General features: G+C 50.4%; 2 protein-coding genes across 12 annotated transcripts in view; one reads left to right on the forward strand and one right to left on the reverse strand.

Moving 5' to 3' along the window:
* Positions 1-18452, forward strand: part of LOC118229578 (transducin-like enhancer protein 1) — a 539102-nt gene that overhangs the window by 232204 nt on the left and 288446 nt on the right. The gene's annotated exons all lie outside the window — the stretch shown is intronic.
* ap3d1 (adaptor related protein complex 3 subunit delta 1) overlaps positions 298-18452 on the reverse strand; it is a 25098-nt gene continuing 6943 nt past the window's right edge. Inside the window, exons 7-35 of one of the 5 annotated variants that reach the window (XM_035421636.1) lie at positions 18355-18452; positions 17588-17661; positions 17346-17395; positions 16917-16966; positions 16758-16806; positions 15718-15863; positions 15240-15388; positions 13965-14195; positions 13324-13558; positions 12777-12922; positions 11414-11555; positions 10973-11044; positions 10658-10733; positions 10278-10474; positions 9477-9550; positions 9206-9229; positions 6681-6840; positions 5978-6118; positions 5514-5567; positions 4279-4380; positions 3820-3984; positions 3333-3380; positions 3086-3106; positions 2481-2670; positions 2286-2374; positions 1954-2039; positions 1555-1676; positions 1109-1188; positions 298-496 (exon numbers count right to left, since the gene is read on the reverse strand). The exon at positions 18355-18452 is cut by the window's right edge and continues 42 nt beyond it. In XM_035421636.1, the coding sequence (XP_035277527.1) occupies positions 401-496; positions 1109-1188; positions 1555-1676; positions 1954-2039; positions 2286-2374; positions 2481-2670; positions 3086-3106; positions 3333-3380; positions 3820-3984; positions 4279-4380; positions 5514-5567; positions 5978-6118; positions 6681-6840; positions 9206-9229; positions 9477-9550; positions 10278-10474; positions 10658-10733; positions 10973-11044; positions 11414-11555; positions 12777-12922; positions 13324-13558; positions 13965-14195; positions 15240-15388; positions 15718-15863; positions 16758-16806; positions 16917-16966; positions 17346-17395; positions 17588-17661; positions 18355-18452 (3167 nt within the window). In that variant the 3' untranslated portion in view covers positions 298-400. The remainder of the gene's footprint in view (positions 497-1108; positions 1189-1554; positions 1677-1953; positions 2040-2285; positions 2375-2480; positions 2671-3085; positions 3107-3332; positions 3381-3819; positions 3985-4278; positions 4381-5513; positions 5568-5977; positions 6119-6680; positions 6841-9205; positions 9230-9476; positions 9551-10277; positions 10475-10657; positions 10734-10972; positions 11045-11413; positions 11556-12776; positions 12923-13323; positions 13559-13964; positions 14196-15239; positions 15389-15717; positions 15864-16757; positions 16807-16916; positions 16967-17345; positions 17396-17587; positions 17662-18354) is intronic. The other 4 variants (XM_035421641.1, XM_035421637.1, XM_035421638.1 and 1 more) reach the window with 4 other exon arrangements.

Genomic DNA, 18452 nt, shown 5'->3' on the forward strand with positions numbered 1-18452 from the left:
GGGGGGGGCGGGGGGGGGGTTGTCTGAGCACACAAGGGGGGAGAAAGGCACAGACGGGCTCAAGAAATTAAGAAGAAAAAAAAGGGAAAAAACAGATTAAACAATAATACAAAAAAAACAAAAAAACAACCAACCCAATCAAAACACCAAACACCAAAAACAGCAACATGATTCCAGTTCTTAGAAGCGAAGGGTTTGAAGAAACAGCGCATGAGGTAGGAGAGACAAGAGACCCGACGAGAAACAGCAGATTTAAGATCGAAATGCGGTAGAGTAAATGGCAAACGCACGTTTAAAAAAAAAAAAAGAGGAATAGGGAGGAAGGGAGTGTACCAGCCTCTGTGTGTGTGTGTGTGTGTGTGTGTGTGCATGTGCGTTTCTGATCTTCCCGAGGACACACTCAACACTGAGAGAAGGTCTGCTTTATCTCGTCCAGGACATTCCCCAAAAGAGCAGACTCGTCACATTTTGCATCAATCGACACGGTCTGCTCAGTCTGCGAGAGAGAGAGAGAGAGAGAGAGAGAGAGGAGGAAACAACAAAGTCACCAACGCATACGAAAAAACTACAAAAACTACCACACGCAATTACCTGATAAAAGCCACACGCTTGCAGGCATACACAAAGCAAACAGACAGAAACAGTCAGTAAACAAAGACTGCACCATGGGCAAAAGTCTGCAGTAGACAAAGGCTGCCTCTGCACCGTGGGCAAAGTCTGCTGAAATACTGACAGTAAATTCCAGCTAAATCCTCCTGAGTGGCGTTTGTTGTAAAAAAAACCTCAGATGCCTTTGAAAATGTTTTTGAACAAGACCAGGTTAAAACCTAGTGTATGGCTGGACCTAACACACGTGATCCGGCCGACCAATGGAGTGACTTCATCACTCACTCAGTCAGCCACAGACATTTGCGTTTGTAGGGCTGGCCCTGCTCTTGTGGTCCAGCCAAAAATGCAATCTGGCTGTTAAAAACGTCCATATAAACGGACATACTGACGGTTTCCCGCAATTGGGGGGGGGGGGGGGGGGAGACTGGAACCCACACCCCAGCTGGGGGCTGCGACTGCAGAGATGTGGGGGGGTGGGGGGGGGGGTGGGAGAACTCACGCTTTTGACCAGCAGGCAGACGTGGTGACCCTGGATGGATCTGCTGTACATGGATGCACAGGAGTCAATCCTCTCCACAACTATGAGAGAGAGAGAGAGGGGGGGAGAGGGAGAGAGAGAGAGAGAGAGAGGGGGGAGAGAGGGTGAGAGGGTGAGAGGGAGAAGGGAAAGTGAGAGAGAAAGGGTCATGGAAGGAGGAAAAGAGAAAGATAGGGAATGAGAAGATGAGAAAAACAAGGGAGAGAAAGTGAGATGAAAAGAGGTACAGGGAGAGAAAGAAAACAGAGGGCAGGAGAGAAGGCAACAGACGGGAGAGGTAATTAACAACAGAAACTTAATTATCTCTCCATTTGATAACAAGACACACAAAAATAAAAAAAAGAATAAAAAAGTAGCGCCCCTTCCCCTCCCCAGCACACCCCCACCCCCTGTCCCGTGTCCCGTACCGGAGAAGTGGTGGTGGAAGCAGATTCGGGCGAGCAGGTGGTGGAAGGGCATGCTGACCCCCTCCAGCCTCACAGAGCTCCCCTTCAGGTCCCCCGACTCCAGCAGCTTGGCGAACGCGTCGCTGAGGGACAGAAACCAGCGGTTACATGGCGTTACTCTCCCGCCAAACACAAACGCGTGGATACAGAACACAAACACGACCGCGAACACAACTTAAAAAACACGGAGTACGGTTTAACTCCCGGTGCCAGCGTTAAACCAAGTGTGTTGGACAGTGCGCGAGTGTGAGTGTGTGTGTGTGTGTGTGTGTCTGCTAAATGCCTATAATGTAATGTAATGTAATGTAATGTGTGTGTGTGTCCATGCCCGGGGTGTGGAGCAGGTGTGCATGCGCTCACCTGTAGCAGGGCGTGGTGATCAGGTAGGAGGAGCAGGTGAAGTGCAGCTTGAAGTCCAGCTTCTCGTGGGTGGAGCTCTCCTCAGACTGCGGAGGAGAGAGACTCTTTGTGACATCACAGAACTAACCAACCATCGCCCAATAGCGAAACGGGTCGAAAGCTCCGCCCACCTAGACAGCTCATTGCATCATTCTCAACCTGTATGTATGTACGGTATGCGTCCTCCCTCAGCACACAGAGCCACGCCGATGACAACACAAGTCCTTAACGGTTTCCGGAAGATTTTCTTTCAAAGGGGCCTCTACTTACGGGCGGGGTGGGGGGGGTGTTACCTTGACGATGAAGGCGAGGGTTCCCTTCAGCTTCTGGGGCGTGACGATGCTCTCCACGGAGAAGACGAAGCGCGCCTCGTTCGAGACCCCTGCGGGAGCGGGAGGGCAGCCCCGTTAACCAGGCCGCCGGTGGTAACCGCGGCAACCCAACAGTTCAAGGCCGCAATCGTGGGTTAAGGGGGTTTTCTCCCTCACCTGGGGGCAGCTGGAAGGGCACGGTCAGGCCGTCGTGCGGCCCCGCCCCCTCCGGCCGCTGCAGCTTGGCGTTGAGGGAGTCCAGCACGTTGAACTCCATGGACTTGAGGAAGCTGTCACACTTGTTCTCGAAGATGACCGACACCACCACCTGGCTTCCGTCCTGCAGGTTTCCCTGGATGTCACACATCTGAGGCACGGGGGGGGGAGGCGGGTTGTCAGCTACGCGCAGCCAATCAGGAAAAACAAGGACTAACCCCAACCAATCACACGCAGGGCACGACAGAAAAAGCACCAATCCCGCTTCAATTCACGCCAAAACCTCCCAGCGGACAGATGAGCCCAAAAACCCGGGGCTCCCTTTTGATTGGTCCAGACGGCACATGTGACATGCCCGGTCCAATCAAAGACAAGGAGGGCCAGGTGTGTGAAAGGAAAGGCGACCCACACGACACATCAGGCGATTCACACGTAGTCACGCACAGAAAGGCGGTATCAGCACTCCGGACAGAAGGCAAAATGAGGAGAACGAACGGACCGAATCGTTTTTTGTAAAAAACGCCATGCTAAGACACACAGGCCCCTCCCCCTTCCTCCACACTTACCTCATCAGCATCCTCCTTCATCTTAATGGCGGGAAACACGTGGGGTTGGGGGGGGGGGGGGGGTTACAACGTTAACAGGTGAGGGGATATCGAAAAAGCAAGCACCCACAATTCCAACTGAACAGGTTTCCACGGTTTCCGCTCCCTAATAGGTGGCCTTTAATTGGACGGAGGGAACGACCCAAGCATCCAATCCCACGCCCAGCCTGCTTCGTCCCCAAGCCCCACCCCTCACTCTCACACTCACCATCTTGATGTAAGAGTTTTCTGCCAGCAGGCTGTAGTTGGACATGGGCTGAAACAAGAATACCATGGGTCAGGGTGGGCATGTCACAGAATGAGCATGTCAGCCAATCACAGACCAGCACAATGTTTGCACGTACAGGATGACTGTGACAGAAACAAAATGGAGTTCAATCTACTGGCAATAAAGCAGGCGTGCCAATCAAAATATTTGAGCAAGCACACTCAAACGATCAGCACCCAGCATATTGAAAAATAATGTTCAGATAAAAGATTTTGCACACGGTCTTTGTCAGTGAAATGGGGCTTCAATTAAATAAATGAGTATTCTTTCCCTCTTGTCTCACCAGTCACTAAAGTTTCAGTTGCGCTCATTACTATAAGACAAATCTTTATTTTAATCAAGTCAAAAACATATTAAAGTTAAAAACAAACACACACACATACACACACACACACGCGCACACACACACACTTGCATGAGAACTAACCGGCAGTGGCTCCTCCTCCTCCACCGTGCCGTTCTGCACAGACCCATCTCCGCCCCCGTCACCATGGTGATGGTGGTGATGATGATGATGGTGCTTCTTCTTCTTTTTCTTATCCTTCTCCTCTTTCTCCTTCTTCTGTTTCTTCTTCCTGTGCTTGGAGGACTTCTGTAGCAGCGAAAAACAAGGGAAAGACAGTGTGTCCCAGTGCGTTTTTACAGTGCATACCAGTGCATTTTACAGTGCGTTACAGTGCGTTTTACAGTGCGTTCCAGTGCGTTTTTACAGTGCATACCAGTGCATTTTACAGTGCGTTACAGTGCGTTTTACAGTGCGTTCCAGTGCGTTTTACAGTGCGTTTTACAGTGCGTTTTACAGTGCGTTTCAGTGTGTTTTACAGTGCGTTTCAGTGCGTTCTACAGTGCGTTCCAGTGCGTTTTACAGTGCGTTCCAGTGACTCACGGTCTCCTCCGGCTCTGTGTCTTTGGACTCTTCGGGCTCGGACACTGGGGCAGCCTCGGGGGCGGAGTCTGGGGGAGCTGCTGCTGCTGCTGACTCCGCCTCCTATCAGAAACACATCACTGTTAACGGCCAATGTGAGAATCGCATACACACACACAGCTTCACCAAGCCGATTCCGCTTCACAAAACATCACATCCTCACCTCATTCTACCTTTAAAAAGTCATGAAAAGTTTTTTTTAATTTTTTTTTTTTACTTTAAAAAAAACCAAAAAAAAAACAGTCATTTCTGATTTCACAGCCTGCGCAGGTGGTGTCTGACACACCACCTGTTTAAAAAGCTACATTTACATGGCAAAAAAGTAATTAAAATTAAAGATTTTAATTTAAAAAGTAATTTTTTTTAAAAACTCAATAAATTAACAAAAAAGATATGTGAAGGACAGTGCACAGACGGTGCTTAAAAATATTAGAACAAAGTGAAAAAAGAAAGAAAGAGAAAGAGAGGAGGGAGAGAGACAGAAGTGCAGCTATTGTTCTGCACTGTCAGATCACTCTACACAGAACAGAATTATTATTATTATTATCATTATTAATATTAATAAAGATAATAACAACATTTGAGACAGTTAATAACAACAAACGTGACATTGGACACAGTTAAACCATCGAGCAGCGCGTGGAAACAAAGCTGGAGACAGAGGACAAAGAAAGGACACCCAGATCCACACCGCAAGCCAACGAGTCAGACAAACCGCTCAGAAAGAGAGTGCGGCGGAAAGGAAGGAGGCAGGGGGAGGAGTGGATGGAGGGATGGCAGAAAGGTAAGAGAAAGGAGGAGGACCTGGGTCTTGGGGGGGGGCGGATGGAGAGATGGGCGTAAGGTGAGAGGGCGCAGGGGGAGGAGTGGATGGAGGGACGGCAGAAAGGTAAGAGGAAGGAGGAGGACCTGGGTCTTGGGGGGGGGGGAGGGGCAGATGGAGAGATGGGCGTAAGGTGAGAGGGCGCAGGGGGAGGAGTGGATGGAGGGACGGCAGAAAGGTAAGAGGAAGGAGGAGGACCTGGGTCTTGGGGGGGGGGGGGGGGGCGGATGGAGAGATGGGCGTAAGGTGAGAGGGCGCAGGGGGAGGAGTGGATGGAGGGACGGCAGAAAGGTAAGAGGAAGGAGGAGGACCTGGGTCTTAGGGGGGGCGGACAGAGAGATGGCGGTAAGGTGAGAGGGGCGGGGCACTGGACCTGGGTCTTAGGGGGGGCGGATGCATTGGAGAGCCAGAAATCCAAATCTGAGCCCTAAAAGCAGCAGACAGGGAGAGAGGGATGAGCGTCATGAGCAAAGAGATGATCTAGCTGCTTCTCTTTTTTCACTTCCTTCTCCCGCCTTTCTCACTTCATCTTCGTCAATCCATCTTCCTCTTCTTTCCATCTTCTCTCTTTCGATGCTTATGTTACTAACTGTTATCTTCCCTTTCAGCTAGGTTTTAACTTCGAACGTAAATTAAACTTAAGATCCAACACGGTCATCTGATAACCTTAAAAGACAGGCAGCAATGCCCAGGGCTTTGCTGTCATCCACGACCGTTATAAATGCTGCTACATTGTAAATTAGCTTCAGCTACAGCTATACTATGAGCCAAAAAAATCAGGAGAATTTAATAAAAAGACCAATGAGGACTCAGTTATGGTCAGCTATGATGTCATACCTCCGCTGGGGTGGCAGAGGGCGGGGCTTCCACCTCGATGAGCTCCTCTGATTGGACAGGCTCCTCTGCCGGTGGGGCCTCTTCTGCCTCCTCCCCTCTGTCCTGTTTATGTTTCTTCTTCTTCTTGTCCTCTTTGCTCTTCTACGACACAGACGGGCACATCCCTCTTTTTTATAAAAAAAATTTATTTTACCCCATTTTCCCGAAATTCTGAAGGGTACATCATATTTCTCGGTCAGCCTCACTGACGTAACCTCCCCCGTTAACAACAGAGAGACATGCCTAGTAACAAGTTAAAAAGGAACTACCTGAAACCCCACCGCAAACAAAGAGGAAGCTTTAACGCACTGGAGCGCGCACTTCCTCCGTTTCACATCCGAAAATGCAGTCCATACTTACAAACTCATCCCACGACAAACAAACTGGCTGCAATAATTTACGCAAAGCCATAACACAAAAATAAAAGCATCACCAAAATATGTGTATTTTAAAATAACAATTCCAGTTGAACTGAACCCTCAGATTGTGAGCGATAACCCTGGAGCTGGAAGAGGAGTGGGGGGTCGGGGGGGGGGGGATGATTTGTATTTCTCATTATTGGTTGTTGAAATAAAATGTACTTGAAATGAAATAAAAAGGATCGTGGACCCTGGCTGTGAAAGAGACGATGGGCGACACACTCCCTCCTCACACCTCCTCTTACCTTCCTCTCCTTCTTCTCTTTCTCCCGCTTGTCTTTCTTGCCCTTCTTCTTGGGCTCCTCCAGCGGGACGCGCTCCGCCTCACCCTCGTCCCCGGGGCTCTTCGGGGAGCTGGCGGGCCGGTGGGTCCTGACCGGCAGCTTCTCGCTGTCCGCCAGGGGCCTGGACGGGGGGGGGGGGGGGGGGTACAGAGAGGGGCCGTGGGTCACGTGACCTGTGTCTCTAACACCCGTCGAGGTGCGAGCTTGCAAACGCGTGATTAGAATGTTCTTAATCGAACATTCTAATGGTGATGTAACAATCGCTACTGGAGTCCTAGAACACTGACTTAGAATGACTTACAGATAAAAACATTCCAGAACACCTGCCCTTCAAAGGGTTAAAACGCATGCCAAACTGGAACGGTCCCACACACAGGAGCTCAAGACTAAAGACTCAAACAAAGACCCTGTACATTAGGGATGGTGCTTGTTAACTGATTCACAAATCGAGTGATCACATGTAATGCGCTCCATTCAAAATGGACTCGCACGGGGAAGAATTTATTTTTAGAACGCATCTTGGCCGGGCAGTACCGCTGATTATATAGAAAATGCATGCACACATAACGCACATTAATAAAGTTTTTCCATCACAGTAAGTCTGGCTTAGCTTAGCGTACTGTGTCAATTAACACAAGTAGCACCTGCAAAAGTTCAATCACCGTTCTAAATCAATGCGCATCAGTGTGACTTGATAAATGAAGTGGTAATTTGTCACAGCTAGCAAGCTAACAGTCACAATATCACACCCGCAATAGTATCAGTTCGATGTTGAAGAATGACTCCGAGTAGCTAGTCTACGTTATACCTCGACTATGTTAATAGTTGAGCCTATTTTGAATATAATTAAATAGTTAGCTAGTTAGCTATCTGCTGTGATAACAAACATGCGGTGAGACCATTTTGACTAAAACCAAACTGAATCTTAATATTAGGTAACGTGAGAGATACGTTAAATTACTAAATGGAGCCAACGCATAATCGTACATGCATAGCGTTCATGAGACAATAATAAAGATCGAGTAGGCACGTATCCGATGAGTAATCTATTGATCCGTAACTCATACTCATCCCAACTGTATGGCAGGGCCCGTGCGTGGGGAAGAAGTAGGGCGATCATGCATAACGGTCCAGACTAAAGCACCGCCCACTTTTTTTCGGGGAAGTGAAAACGCTCAGAGTGGTTCTGCTGGGACAGAACCACTGGAGACGGGTGGGTGGGGGAAGGGGTTAATCAAGGCATTCTACTCTAAAAGGCTCGGGACATTCAAAAGAGCAGACAGCCACAACAGCACCACCCTCTCCTCCACCTTCAGCCAACGAATTTTAACCAAATCTGCGTCTAAAAATACGACACCACCATTTCCGCAGTGGGGTTTGATTAGTGAAATGGGTCTGCTTGTGTTATTTAAAGGCCACGTTGAGCTGCACTTCACAAATTAAGTTTAGCTCGTTTCGCTCTCTCGGTTAACATTTCCAACGGTATTTCCAATAAGGGAGTCCAAATTGAATTTGAAATTGTCAGGGAAAATGCAATTAACATTTTTAAACAAACAACGGAAAATTTTTGGACGTTGCCAGGTTTGCAAAGGTGTTTTTTTTTTTTAACAGTCTTACAGGACCAGCTAACGTTCCAGTTTAGCTCAACATGCTACACACTGTACTGTACCGTACTGGGTGAACCCCTGGTTGCCATGGCGCCGTGTTCTAACCCAGCGCTAGTGTTGGCGGTCACCCCGCCAGCCGCCGCCAGCCGCCGCGGGCATGCCGCACGCGCTCACTACTCAGCGAACCACCAAAAAAACCATTTTGCCACCGCAAACCGTGTCCTCCGAGCACACCGGAGGAACCCGTGAGAGTTCCAGAACGCTGAACTTCAGCGAAGCTCTGGAACTGAAGGTCAGGTGCAGCAGGAGTGGGGCTGGGCTGGGCTGGGCTGGGCTGGGCTGGGCTGGGGTGGCGTGGGCTGGGGTGGGCTGAGAGTTCCGGAGGATATAGTGACAGGGGGGTGGTGGTGTTGGGGCGATTTCTTTGGTGTTGTTTCTTTTGAATGTCTGGTTACTGACCCCATGCCCCCCCCACCCCACCCCCCCCCCCCCAAAAAAAATCATATAAAACAAGAAATGTAAGAAATCAAGAGAGAGAGCAAGGGGTGAAGAGTTTGAGCAAGGGAGAGACAGAGAGAGGGAGGGAGGGAGGGAGAATGTGAGAGATCAAGAGACAGAGAGTGAGAGAATGAAGAAAAGCGAGAGACAAAGCAGGAGAGTGAGAAAGAGAGGCACGGGGAAGGAGAGGGAGAAACAGGAGAGGGAGAGATGGAAGGAGGAGAGGGAGAGACAGTAGGATAAGAGGGAGAGAGAGAGACAGACTGGAGGAGGAGAGGAAGAGGGAGAGGGAGAGACAGAGATGCAGGCTGCCTTGGGGGGCAGCGTAGCCCCCCCCCCCCCCCCCCCCCCCCCCCCCCCCCCCCCCCCCTCAGTACTCACCTGCGCTTCCCTCCCGAGACCAGGCTGCCGGGGGCAGAGGGGGGGTGTGTGCGCATGAGAGAGAGAGAACGGCAGGGCTCGTTCAACACCGGTCACATGACCACGTCATCCACAGACTCACACAGCTCAGGACACGGCTTCCGCTCACTGAACGCCGCTCAATCTGAACGCCGCTCGAACCGAACGCCGCTCGAACCGAACGCCGCTCGAACCGAACAAAGCTAGCGGGAAAGTGTAGCATGCGCGGAGAAGCGCCAGGGGCGGAACTCACCTGTCCAGGTCGATGTCCAGAGCCCTGTAGGGGTCGTTGGGGTCCTTGTCGTCATCGTCGCTGGGTAAGGCATTCTGAGAGAGATGGAGGGAGAGAGGGGAGAGAGAGAGAAAGAGAAAGAGAGAAAGAGAGAGAGAAAGAGAGAAAGAGAGAGAGGCTATGCACTCGCTAGTAACAACTCATGACAGTTCCGTCAAAGCCTCCCTCCCCCTCCCACCACCCCCAACTGCCTGAGTGATGTCACAATGACTCCCCCTCTCCTGGCAACAGCAGCCCCGCCCACTCCGTGACATTTTCCCATAATTACTCCACCATTCTGCCCATTTGCTGACTGTGTAATCACCAGGCGTTCCTCAGCTAGACTCCGGCCTGGAAAGAGAAATGACGTGCTGACCGACGTGACAACGAAAGCCGGTCGAGCTGAAATGAAACTACACAGCGTGACGGACGGAGTGTAGCACAGTGGGTAAGGAACTGGGCTTGTAACCGAAAGGTCGCAGGTTCGATTCCCGGGTAGGACACTGCCGTTGTACCCTTGAGCAAGGTACTTAACCGAAATTGCTTCAGTATATATCCAGCTGTATAAATGGATACAATGTAAAATGCTATGTAAAAGTCGTGTAAGTGGCTCTGGATAAGAGCGTCTGCTAAATGCCTGTAATGTAATGTAATGTAATGTAATGTAATGTAACACAGAGCGTGACGACCGTAGCAGCAGCTGTAAGCTTGGGCTCCCAGCCTGCGGAATGCCTCGCTACCGTTCGCCCGCGGCCAGTCTCTCTGGCGCCCCCCGGTGGCTACCTCGGGCATCTCCTCGGTGACGATGTCCACCATGTGGGCGGGGGTGATGTCCTCTTCGCTCTCCGGGCCCGAATCCGCCCGTCGCCCCCGGCCCCTCTTCTCCCTCTTCTTCTTTTTCTCCTTCTTCTTCTTCTCCGCCTTGTCCTTCTGCCAGCGCTCCTCCTCCATCTTCACGTACTGGTCTGACGTGGACATCCCTGGGAGAGGGGGAAGAGCAGGAGGGAGGGTGGAGGAGGGGAGGGGAGGAGAGAGGGAGGAGGAAAGGTAGGGAAATAAGAATCTGTGAGATCTGACCCAATATAACGTTAGAGCAACAGCACAACCTGAAAAACGCAACACATGCACACACACACAAACACACACACTACACACACCCTTACCTGGGACTTTGAGAGGCACACTGAGGTCAATCTGTACCACAGGAATGTGGTCAACCCCTGGAGCATCCTGGTAGCCCTGCAGACAGACAGACAGACAGATGCACAGACAGACAGACAGACAGACAGACAGACAGACAGACAGACGCAGAGAGAGACAGGTTTATAATAAACCATGTTTAGGCAGACAGTCGGGTTAATAATTAGCAGAGTTTAACTCAGTGTTTATATACTAAAGCAGAGTGAGTGCAAGTAGACACAGACAGACAGACAGACAGACAGACAGACAGCAGGTCAGCGTGCAGCACGCAGACTTGCCTTCTGGGAGGTCGGCGAGGCCTTGATGTAGAAGGGATTGCTGGCCTGTTCCTGCTTCCTGACCTCTCTCCGCTGAAGGGAGGAAAGGGGGAGAGGGGGAGAGGGAGAGATGGACGGAGTGAGAAAGACAAACGTGTGGACGAGGAAGGATGGCAGTGTAGAGCAGTTGCTGTTTATTATATTGTATAGGGATTGCGTGCGTGCATGCGTGTGCAGGTGTGTGTGTTTGTGTGTGTGCTTGTGTATGTGTGTGAGCGTGACTGTGCGTGTGAGAGGGTGGGCGTGCGTGCGTGCGTGCGTGCATGTGTGCGTGTGCGTGTGCGTGTGTGTGTGTGTGTGTGTGTGTGAGTGTGTGTGTGTGCGTGTGTGTGTGTGTGTGTGTGTGTGAGTGTGCTTGTGTGCTTGTGTGTGTGTGTGTGTGTGTGAGTGTGTGTGTCGTACCCTGGCCAGCTCCTTCTCGTCCACCTCAGTGTGTCGGGTTCGGGTGTGTCGCGGCTCTTCCTCGGTGAACACGGCGCGCGGCTTCTCATCCTCCGACTCACTCTCCGACGGCGGCTCGTTAATCCAGGCGTCCAGGTCCAGCCTTAACACACAACACAGCGTGTTACTGTGTTCAGTACAGCGTGTTACTGTGTTCAGTACAGCATGTTACTGTGTTCAGCACAGCGTGTTACTGTGTTCAGCACAGCGTGTTACTGTGTTCAGTACAGCGTGTTACTGTGTTCAGTACAGCGTGTTACTGTGTTCAGTACAGCATGTTACTGTGTTCAGCACAGCACAGCATGTTACTGTGTTCAGTACAGCGTGTTACTGTGTTCAGCACAGCACAGCATGTTACTGTGTTCAGTACAGCGTGTTACTGTGTTCAGCACAGCACAGCATGTTACTGTGTTCAGTACAGCATGTTACTCTGTTCAGCACAGCATGTTACTGTGTTCAGTACAGCGTGTTACTGTGTTCAGCACAGCACAGCATGTTACTGTGTTCAGTACAGCGTGTTACTGTGTTCAGCACAGCACAGCATGTTACTGTGTTCAGTACAGCGTGTTACTGTGTTCAGCACAGCATGTTACCGTGTTCAGTACAGCGTGTTACTGTGTTCAGCACAGCACAGCATCTTACTGTGTTCAGTACAGTGTGTTACTGTGTTCAGCACAGCACAGCATGTTACTGTGTTCAGTACAGCGTGTTACTGTGTTCAGCACAGCACAGCATGTTACTGTGTTCAGTACAGCGTGTTACTGTGTTCAGCACAGCACAGCATGTTACTGTGTTCAGTACAGCGTGTTACTGTGTTCAGCACAGCATGTTACTGTGTTCAGTACAGCGTGTTACTGTGTTCAGTACAGCACAGCATGTTACTGTGTTCAGCACAGCGTGTTTCTGTGTACAGTACAGAGTGTTACTGTGTTCAGTACAACACAACACAGCGTGTTACTGTGTTCAATGAAGAGTGGGTGAGTGGTACTGTGTTCAGTACAGGCTGTGTGAGTGGTGCTGTGTTCAGTACCGGCTGTGTGAGTGGTACTGTGTTCAGTACCGGCTGTGTGAGAGGTACTGTGTTCAGTACCGGCTGTGTGAGAGGTACTGTGTTCAGTACAGGCTGGGTGAGAGGTACTGTGTTCAGTACCAGCTGTGTGAGAGGTACTGTGTTCAGTACCAGCTGTGTGAGAGGTACTGTGTTCAGTACAGGCTGGGTGAGAGGTACTGTGTTCAGTACAGGCTGTGTGAGAGGTACTGTGTTCAGTACAGGCTGTGTGAGAGGTACTGTGTTCAGTACTGGTGGGCGGTGTTGAGTACTGACCCCTCTGGAACGGGCACTTTTTTCTGGGCCTTGGGGGCGACGGGGTTGAGCTCCCCGGCGAACAGAGCGGTGAGCTCCTCCTCCACCTCCACCCCCTTCTGCTGCAGCTTCTGCACGTACTTCACCAGCTGCAGGATGCAGGAGGCCTGGGGGGGCGGAGGGGGGGAGAGAGAAAGGGGAGCGAGAGAGAGTTAGAGAGGGAGAGAAAGAGAAAGGTGGGAGCAAAAAGAGAGAGAAGCAGAGAGAGAGTGAGGGAGAGGGGGAGACGAAAGGAGAGAGGACAGAAAAATCATTTGTTAAGAAAATGATTAATGTTATCAACGGTATAATACCTTTATAGTAATAATGTATTTTCTCCTCCTTTCCTCATTTTTTCCTCAGCCTCGCTCGCTATGTTTCACACGTAACGTCTACAGTGCAAAGCATTTTCGGCTGGACCAATTTGATCTGAGAGAGGGAAGGGACAGACGGGCTGGGAACGACTGAGACAGTAAGACGGAGAGGGGGGAAAAAAATTTTTTTTTTTTAAAAAGGAGTGCATGCTCACCCTCTCCTGCACCTCCAGGTCGGCGCTCTGGACGAAGAGGGGCAGCCTGTCGATGAGCAGCTGGCTGCTCTCCTGGGCCGCCTCGGCGTCCGCCGGCTCCCCCTGCTGGCCGCACAGCACCGCTGCGAACAGCTTGGCGGCGTTCTGCACGTACACGGCCTGGATGTGCCCGGGCAGGATGGCCACACGGGGGCGCAGCATGGCCTCCAGGGTCTGCATGGGGTCCTCCAGGTGCCTGAGGGGGGGGGGGGAGCACAGGAGACAGGGGACAGGGTCAGTAGGGTGTGTGAGCGAATTGATCGAGTTGACTGACCTAAGTGAGCGAGTGATTTAGGGATTCAGGGAGTTAAGGGATTCGGACACTTGCATATCCCAGTGCAGCTGCTTCAAGACCACTTCTGCTATCACAAATTATTTATATTTATGAAACCATAGGAGTTACGTCTGCTTTGGCACAACGGTAAAGCACAGCCGTCAATCATTACTAGTGGTGGGTCCAGAAAAGCACATTTACTCAAGAGGTGGGTTTCATCGATACAGGGGGGTGGAGAGGGGAGAAGAGGAGGAGGGGAGGAACAGAGAAAAGAAGAGAAGGGGAAGAGGTTTGGGGGTGCGGGGAGGTGGTGGGCTCGCGCGCGTACTCTGAGAACTCCCCGCAGATCCACGCCGCGGCGTACAGGACCTCGCAGATGCCGTTGCGCTGCGTGTTGCCCGTCAGCAGGTGGGCGTTGTCCAGCAGCGTGGCCATCTGCGCCACGGCGAAGCCGCGGATGGCCTTCACGCGGATCGCCACGTCCAGCATCTGGGAGGCGATGAGGTGCCCGTGCCGCGTGCCCTCCAGGCGGGTGAGCTCCACCAGGATGCTGATGTACCTGCGGAACACGGAACGCGGAACGCGGAACATGGAGCAATCAACGAACCCTTTGAAGAACAGGTTTCTTGGAAGGTTTTTTCAACGTTGTAAGTCCGTGTTCTAGAACTCCACCGCTTTCAATCACCAGCTGCGATTGTTACATCAGCATCAGAGCGTTCAGTTAAGGACATTCTAATCGCGCATCTGTGATCTCACAACCTTAAAGGGTAACTAATGTTACGTACTCTGTAAGGAAAGAAACTTTAGCAATGTAAAGCTACACTGATCAGCTGAAGTTAGTAATACGCTATTTGCTTATAGATGTTTGCTTGTACTGACCACTCAAAGCTGGTGATGTACTGGTAGCTGATAGATGTTTGGTTGTACTGACCACTCAAAGTTGGTGATGTACTATTCTGAGAGATGTTTGGTTGTACTGACCACTCAAAGTTGGTGATGTACTGGTCTGAGAGATGTTTGCTTGTACTGACCACTCAAAGTTGGTGATGTACTGGTAGCTGATAGATGTTTGCTGGTACTAACCACTAAAAATTGGAGATGTACTGGTAGCTGATAGATGTTTGCTGGTACTGACCACTCAAAGTTGGTGATGTACTGGTAGCTGATAGATGTTTGCTGGTACTGACCACTCAAAGTTGGTGATGTACTGGTGGCTGATAGATGTTTGCTGGTACTGACCACTCAAAGTTGGTGATGTACTGGTAGCTGATAGATGTTTGCTGGTACTGACCACTCAAAGTTGGTGATGTACTGGTAGCTGATAGATGTTTGCTGGTACTGACCACTCAAAGTTGGTGATGTACTGGTGGCTGATAGATGTTTGCTGGTACTGACCACTCAAAGTTGGTGATGTACTGGTAGCTGATAGATGTTTGCTGGTACTGACCACTCAAAGTTGGTGATGTACTGGTAGCTGATAGATGTTTGCTGGTACTGACCACTCAAAGTTGGTGATGTACTGGTAGCTGATAGATGTTTGCTGGTACTGACCACTCAAAGTCGGTGATGTACTGGTAGCTGATAGATGTTTGCTGGTACTAACCACTCAAAGTTGGTGATGTACTGGTAGTTGCTCTGGCTGCAGATGTCGATGATCTTGGTGAGCAGCTCATCGCGGTACGTGGTCCCCTCCGCCTTGTCCACATGCAGCATCAGCTTCTTCACAATCTCCATCAGGTTCTTCTTGGACACCTTCGACACACAAGAAACGTTTACAGTTTCTAAAAGACTGTTTACACTTGAGAAGTGGATATAGTGTAGTGCTGCTATCCACTATCATGCTGTAATGTATGTAGTGCACACTTAAGGGGCGGATGTAGTGTACACTCAAGGGGCGGATGTAGTGCACACTTAAGGGGCAGATGTAGTTCACACTTAAGGGGCGGATGTAGTGTACACTTAAGGGGCGGATGTAGTGTACACTTAAGGGGCGGATGTAGTGTACACTTAAGGGGCGGATGTAGTGTACACTTAAGGGGCGGATGTAGTGTACACTTAAGTAGGCAGATGTAGTGCACTACCATGCCGTAGAGCAGGTCCAGGGCCCTCAGACGGATGGACTCGTCCTTGTCGTCCAGGCACTGCAAGATGAGGTCTTTGTGGGACTGCACGGACTTGGGGTGCGTCTTCAGGATCTTGGACATGGCCAGGAGGCCCAGGTACTTCACTGCAACGCACAGGAAACAGTTGAGCCTCCGACTACAGACGGACTTAAACAGGAACCACGTGATACTCAGACCACAGACGGACCTACAGGCCACAGAAAAACCGTAAACACTCAAATGCAGCTCTGTAGGCCACAGAACAACCCTAAAAACGCACACGCTGCTCGATGGGTGACAGAATAACTAACTTATTGACCACTGTTCTGTGTGCCACTTGCTGCCCTAAATGCAGTAAGATTTGCCTCCAGGATGGTGGCGTATCTATCCACCAACCAGAATGAATCACAGTGTTTTGATTAGCAGAATAAAGCCATATGTCTCAGTGATAAAGAAATTTAATTGGACCATATGTCTCAGTGATAAAGAAATCTGATTGGGTAAAACGTTTCAGTGACTAACAGCATACAGCAGTTCTGCCCATGGGGGGGGGCTAATAAGACTAACTGAAATTAATGAATTGGGGAAAAACCCCATGCATGAGAACATCAAAAGGACTTTTCAAATCTAATAGAATTTCAATTTGATTTCTGAGGCAAAATGGACTTGCGCGGACAGCACAGACAGACAGACAGACAGGCAGACAGGCAGACAGACAGCACAGACAGACAGACAGACAGACAGGCAGGCAGACAGACAGGCAGACAGACAACACAGACAGACAGCAGACAGACAGACAGCACAGACAGGCAGACAGACAGACAGCACAGACAGACAGCAGACAGACAGCACAACCAGACAGACAGACAGGCAGACAGGCAGCACAGACAGGCAGACAGACAGCACAGACAGCACAGACAGGCAGACAGACAGACAGACAGCAGACAGATAGCACAGACAGACAGACAGACAGGCAGAGACAGACAGACAGACTGCAGGCGTTGATGAAGGCCACTCACGGTTCTGGTCCGAGTCCTCGATCAGGATTCGCAGCTTCTGCACGCAGAGCTGTGGGCGGGCACAGAGGGGAAAGGGTTAGCTGCGACGTCACCGTCTCCTAGCAACGGCAGCCATGACAAGGACAGGGGCAGGGGCAGGGTCGGGGGGCGGAGTCGTACCTGGATGCTAGCGCTGTGATTGGGCATTCCGGAGGAGAGGGAGATCAGCACTGCCGAGGACGGAAGACAGCGTTACCCTCTGAGCTACGCTACCATAACGTTACCGTGGTTACGACGGAATCCTACAACCGCAAATCTCATTTAATGAAGAAAATCCATTCGAGGGATTATATGCAACACCCTCAGGTAATTCACTCAGATAAAAGAAAATCATCCCTTAAATAAAGGTATTAAGCGTAAAACCTTTAATGCAACCGGGCACAGGATATTACAGAATCATCCATGACCACAACCAGCAAAACCCGTCCTGCTAGGCCCTACCAAAACCCACACAGGTGGGACACCAGGTAAAGTATTCTGAACTGCTGCTAGAATTTGCAATGGAAACCAACGCTATATACAAAAAACAGACTGAAGAAAAATACTGACCTGCAATGACAGTGTTGACACATTCATATAGCAACGACATGGCGGAGGTACTGGAAGAGAGAGGAGAGAGACAGACAGAGAGAGAGAGAGAGAGGAAAAAGACGGAGAGAGAGGGAGGGAAAATGGTTATTCTTTAGGCCATAAACCCCATGGTTCTACAGGTGACAGGGCAGGTGATGTCAGGGGTGACAGGGCAGGTGATGTCAGGGGTTAGGGTTAGGGGTTAGGGTTAGGGGTGTTACCTGTGGATGAGATTTGTCAGCGGCTCAATCAGCTTCTTCCCCAGACGAGGCTCCAACGGCGTCAGCGCCCCAAACTGAGAGAGAAACGCTGATTAGACACAATCTTACACACACATACACAATCTTACACACACACACACACACTATCACACTATCACACACACACACTGAGAGAGAAACGCTGATTAGACACAATCTTACACACACACACACACACACACTGAGAGAGAAACGCTGATTAGACACAATCTTACACACACATACACACACACTATCACACACACACACACACACACACACACACACACACACACACACTATCACACACACACACACACACACACACACACACACGCACGCACACACACTGAGAGAGAAACGCTGATTAGACACACAATCTTAGACACACATACGCACACACTATCACACATACACACACACACACAATCACACAATCTTACACACACACTATCACACACACACACACACACACACACACACACACACACACACACACACACACACACACACGCACACACGCACACACACACACACACACACGCACACACACTGAGAGAGAAACGCTGATTAGACACACAATCTTAGACACACATACGCACACACTATCACACACACACACACACACACAATCACACAATCTTACACACACACTATCACACACACACACAGACACAAACTCACATACACACACGCACACGCACACACAGACACCATACACACACACACATACACACAAGAGTGCATACCAGCTTGATTATCTTGATGAGGACCCAGTTGTTGGTGGAGGAGGTCATGAGTTTGAAAAAGAGGGGTGCCAGGGACAGGTAGTTTTTGGGGTTCCTCC

Source organism: Anguilla anguilla, chromosome 6 (assembly GCF_013347855.1).
Source record: "Anguilla anguilla isolate fAngAng1 chromosome 6, fAngAng1.pri, whole genome shotgun sequence".
Taxonomy (NCBI): Eukaryota; Metazoa; Chordata; class Actinopteri; order Anguilliformes; family Anguillidae; genus Anguilla; species Anguilla anguilla.